The sequence below is a fragment of the Penaeus vannamei genome, chromosome 11, assembly GCF_042767895.1.
Source record: "Penaeus vannamei isolate JL-2024 chromosome 11, ASM4276789v1, whole genome shotgun sequence".
NCBI lineage: Eukaryota > Metazoa > Arthropoda > Malacostraca > Decapoda > Penaeidae > Penaeus > Penaeus vannamei.
In genome coordinates, this window is record NC_091559.1 from 31419621 (window position 1) to 31424620 (window position 5000).

At 41.3% G+C, this 5000-nt stretch overlaps 1 protein-coding gene across 2 annotated transcripts in view; it reads right to left on the reverse strand.

Moving 5' to 3' along the window:
- Positions 1–5000, reverse strand: part of sl (small wing phospholipase C gamma 1) — a 25266-nt gene that overhangs the window by 2952 nt on the left and 17314 nt on the right. For both annotated transcript variants that reach the window (XR_011398828.1, XM_070127227.1), the window contains exons 13-23: positions 4995–5000; positions 4672–4850; positions 4332–4512; positions 4140–4193; positions 3734–3925; positions 3397–3515; positions 2646–2751; positions 1970–2173; positions 1627–1741; positions 878–1026; positions 477–594 (exon numbers count right to left, since the gene is read on the reverse strand). The exon at positions 4995–5000 is cut by the window's right edge and continues 136 nt beyond it. Coding sequence is in view for 1 of the 2 variants with exons in the window: in XM_070127227.1 (XP_069983328.1) it covers positions 477–594; positions 878–1026; positions 1627–1741; positions 1970–2173; positions 2646–2751; positions 3397–3515; positions 3734–3925; positions 4140–4193; positions 4332–4512; positions 4672–4850; positions 4995–5000 (1423 nt within the window). In the remaining variant the exon portion in view is untranslated. The remainder of the gene's footprint in view (positions 1–476; positions 595–877; positions 1027–1626; positions 1742–1969; positions 2174–2645; positions 2752–3396; positions 3516–3733; positions 3926–4139; positions 4194–4331; positions 4513–4671; positions 4851–4994) is intronic.

Genomic DNA, 5000 nt, shown 5'->3' on the forward strand with positions numbered 1-5000 from the left:
TCACATGATGCAGAACATATAGCTGCGACATTCAACATAACATGAGAAAGCTCCTTTTGAATCATATGCACCACATACTTCTCTCATATGAAAGAGTTTCCCATTTTCTGTCTCCTTGGTGTCTTAGATGGCCTCTAACTTTAATCGCAAGAGTTACTGTCCTAAATGAGTTGTTGTTGTATTAGCATATCAGCTACAGAAGAAACTGAAAACCCGTTACAAGCTACGTCATGATTTCCATTTTCTATTTTCTTTTCTACTTTTTGCTTTAACCCTACCATGATGGGTCCAGAATTTTCTGTCCATAATAATCATACAACAGTATAGGCTTTCTGGCTGGGTGAGTTATGACGTGTATAAACATCACACGTCATTACATTGTTACATCATCAGGGCTGTAAGTGTTCCCGTCACTAAGAGGTTAAACTAGCAAGCTAAAAACTGATCTTGAAATTACTTCTAGACAATGAACTTACGGACAGCTCTGGTGGTGTACTTCGGAGCGTTGTCGTACTCACAGCCTATAATCTCTACCTCAACCAGGGGTGAAATGAAGCCCTTGCCGGACTTGCTCAGGTGCCGTGCACCAAATATCTGCCAGGATGAAAGAGGACAAGATGGGAAAAGAGAAGAAAACAAGGTGAGTATGATCAATAAGCACACAGGATGAAGAGATGTAGACCTGAAATTAAATTTCCTAGATACATCTGTGTGCAAAGTCAAGTTTATATATAAAGAAAACAAAAGCAAGAAAAATTACACAAGCACAATGAATTACCATATGTCTCTCAACTTCACAGACAGTAACAACTACTGCTTTATAGAGCTTATACCACCCACACTATTAGTCTTAGTACCAGTGATTTGTTCTACATACCTTTATGGAGAGGTTCAGTGGTCTAGGGTTGGGCAGGGTGAGGGGGTTGCCTGGGTCATAGTCAGGGTTGTTCTGGAATTCTGGTCGCAAGATATAGCCACATTTGCCATTCTGCATAAACCGCCCCTCATTTAGCTGCATGGGTTTATCTGGAATAAGAGATGGTCTCTATTGTTCTATAATACCATTACATTTCCCTTGCTCTGGAGCGAGACTCAGGCCTGGGATTACTATCCTTGTAGCAAAATCTAGGTGAACTATCTAGGAAACATAGGGATTGTTTTGTTTTGGTGAGGAAAAAACAGATCAGCTAATATGCTCCATGTTGCTTAACCTATTCATGCCGGTATATTTTGAAGCCAAAAATAAAAGATTCCAGGCGGCTACAAAATCGGCGGGTGGAGCTTCCCCTGAGTCTGCCCAAATGTGGAGTGGCACACTAATTCATGCCAAGCCTTACCTCCTTTCCTGGAACCTTTTTTCTGGTCATTATCAGTTTAAAGACTTAGACTGGGATAGGCCAGCCCTTAATTTTGGAAAGTAATTCCCCAAGGAAACTAGGCAATGTGAATAGTTCAGGAATCAGAACTAGATATGAATAAAATAATGTTCCTTCGAAAATTCTTTAACATTCTGGTCATCTCCATTTCTCTCAAAGACTCTTTCTCTCCTTTCTCTTCCAATCTCTTCTCCTCCACCCTTCTACATCCCCCTCTCTTCTTTCCCCTCTGGCTACTCTAAGAACCCACCTCCTGTCTGGTAGTTGAGACAGACCATCTGGCATCCATGGTTCCACATGGGTACCGGGTTGTAGTTGGTGGAGTCCAACCGTGATGACTTGGGGTACACACGGCTGAAGCCGACCTGTGGATCAAGGGTGGATGTATCATTAGCCTTCTCTCTCTCCCTCTCCTTCCCTCCCTCCCTCTCCCTCTACCTCTACCACAATGGGTATACTAATAACAAAAATTATTAAAATATAAAGATGATGATAATAATTGTGACCAACATGCCTATCAACAATAATACTATTGAAATCATAGAGCCCAACAACATATTTTCAAAAATCCTTAAAAACACATTGTGGCCTACCTTATGGAACTTGAGCAATCCTTTAGGGCAGCTGAGCATGAGGCTCTCCATCCTGTTCTCAGGGAAGGACGAGACCTCATTGTGTGTGCCCCCGTAAACAAACTGCTTGCTGGGGTCACACCGCACTGCTCGGAAGTAAACTACCAAATTGCTCATCTCCTGCTTGATGCGCTGCTCTGGTTTCCTCGTCTGTCTGGTCTGGTTCTGAGGATGGCAAGAAGGTGAGGGTAAGGGGCTTTCATGTGTGCTTTTATACATCAAGAAGCTAATGTCTCACTGTATCTCATGGACTTTGAGCAGTGTGTGTGTGAGTGTGTGTGTGAGTGTGTGTGTGTGTGTGAGTGTGTGAGTGTGTGAGTGTGTGAGTGTGTGTGTGTGTGTGTGTGTGTGTGTGTGTGTGTGTGTGTGTGTGTGTGTGTGTGTGTGTGTGTGTGTGTGTGTGTGTGTGTGTGTGTGTGTGCGCGCGTGTGTGTGCACGCACGGGAAAGGGGAAGCTTTATTTTCCAAAGTTAAGGATACTTCCTTTTAAACTGCACAAGGCACTCTGTATCATTTGCCTTTCAGTTCACAAGAAACCCAAAACTTACATCAGCCAGACATCAACCCGAGGGAAAATATCAAATCAGACAAAACACTGTTAACAGGAGCACCACCAACAGAAAAATGGATGCCTTACCACAGCTGCTGGTGAGGAGACGCTCTCAATCTTTTTAACCCACTCCTGTGCTTGCTGCTCTGAGGTGCAGGCCAGCTCCACCACCTGGCCTGTTTGTGTAGTCAGTCTGCCAGGGGGAGAATCATTCCATAAGTTACCCACACAAGATCAATAATACTATATATTAGTATCAAAAGCTGAAAAGAAATCAGCAGCCATAAACGGTTCCAAAATATTGATCTATATTATGATTAATATTATGGAAGCTACCATACATGATCAATAATACTGACATGCCAGTATTGCTGACCAAAAATTAATCTTCTTTTAATATGAACATTGACCACTCCTTCAATATAACCCATGCATTGTCAAAAGTACTAATCAATACCCAAATTTTTAAAATATCACTAATTGGATACAAACACAGTGGCATGTGCACAAAGATGAATAGGAAAACAGCCACAATTAGAAACAAAATTGAATTGTGACATTTTGAACTTGTCAAGAATTCCTCATCAGAGAGATAAATAACTGGTTATTTATAAATCTAATGAGGAACTCTTGGCGAGTTTGGGTAACCTGAGAAAAGAATAAAAGCAAGATGAATAACAAAAAGAAGAAAAAAAAAGAAAAAAAAAAATCTCAAAACACACCTGGAGCAGAGAGAGAGAGAGAGAGAGAGAGAAAAAAAGGAGGAGAATAAAAGTACCAGAAAAAGAAAAACGGAACAAAAGAGAATAGAGAAGAGACTATGGCTACGGGGACCCACTTTATAATGGACACAATGCCCCAGCGGTTGGTTCCTGTGACTTTCTCAATCTTGGTTCCGGCCCTTGAGATGTCAATGCTTCCCTTCTGCAGGCTGCCCAGGACTTGGTTGTCTCCTCCCTACAGAATAAAAAGTAATAAAGGAATAAACCAGTAAAGTAGATGAATCAACCAAAAGCAGATTAATAAATGACAACTATAAACAACAGCCCAATACTAGAGTATCTCCTCCTAAAGAAATGTTTTTAAAGTACATCGACACCAAAAATTTAATTAAAAAAAAAGAAAAGAAAAGAAAAAGAAAAAGAAAGAAAGAAAGAAAAAAAAATCTAGCTCACTCTCTCCTCCATATTCTCTGGCTCAATCTCCTCCACGAAGATAGCTGGGAACCAGTGCTGCCTCCGTCCCCCATAGTCCCCCGTCCACCACTCCTTTTCTGCCTTTATCACATTCTGGATGATGGCATGGCGTGGGAAGGTCAGCTCGTCATCCTTGTTGGCACGGTAAGAGTACTTGGCCTTTACATGGATCTGAGAAGGAAAATAGGGAGTGGTTTGGTTGTTTTCTTTAAGGTGGTTGAAGTTGAAAGCATTGTCCATAGGCTGTGGCAATAGTGTGAATGACAGCAGAAAAGTGTAAAACTGATTTATCAATTTCTGTACTTTATTTCTCAGGGTTTCTGCTTGCCAAATTGGTGAGAGAGAAGGCAATTAATGAGAGTAAATTAAAAAGGCTACAGCTTACGTTGCTAACGTAGGCAGGATCCACTACGTAACCTCCAGTGCCATCAACAGGATCCTATTAGAGCGGGAGAGAGAGAGAAAAAAAAAAAAAATGAATAAAAATAAATATATAAAATTAAAGCTTAATTTTTTTCCAATATACAAGATAAAAAAAAGTATTTTCCCAAAACTAAGATTTCACATTATCACCCACCATATCTTGGAGACCTTGGATTACACGCTCCGTCACTGGATACCGCAACTTGACCCGGCGAAAGAGGAAATTCCGCTCATAGTACTTAATCAGCTCCACCAAGCTGTCAAAGGTTGCTGTGCCTATGATGAATGTACCATCCTCTTGCTTTACTCTGCAGTGCTTTGTCCGTCTCTCTGCTCTGGATGTTAATCAGGAAGCAATGAGCAAATGGGGTTCTGGCATTGTGGACAAGTATCCTAAAATATACTTATTTGGAGCTGTCATTGTCTACTGTCTAAAATAAACATCTATAATGATGATGCAAGCTTTGCTTCCTCACTTTACACTATCAACTCACTTGAATGATATGGCTATGCTCCCTGCCTCCCCACTTGGCCGCACCAAAAAGGCCCCATCCTCAGGTATCCTCCCAAGGTACTGCTCTGCCTCATCTCTAGTCATGTTAGCATGGTACCACTCCATGCGCTCATGGCTATTGGGCTGAGGTACAGCTTCTCCCAGCTTTACCGATACTTCCTGGAAAGTTCAAGGGAAAGGAAATTTATAAATATGGATTCCTATTTTTAATCAAGAATGAACTGATGTCACAAAACACTCTCATTCCTAATCCTGTCTATTTGTCTTTACCTTCCTCCTTTATCCCCTCCTTCTGAATCTTACCTGTGA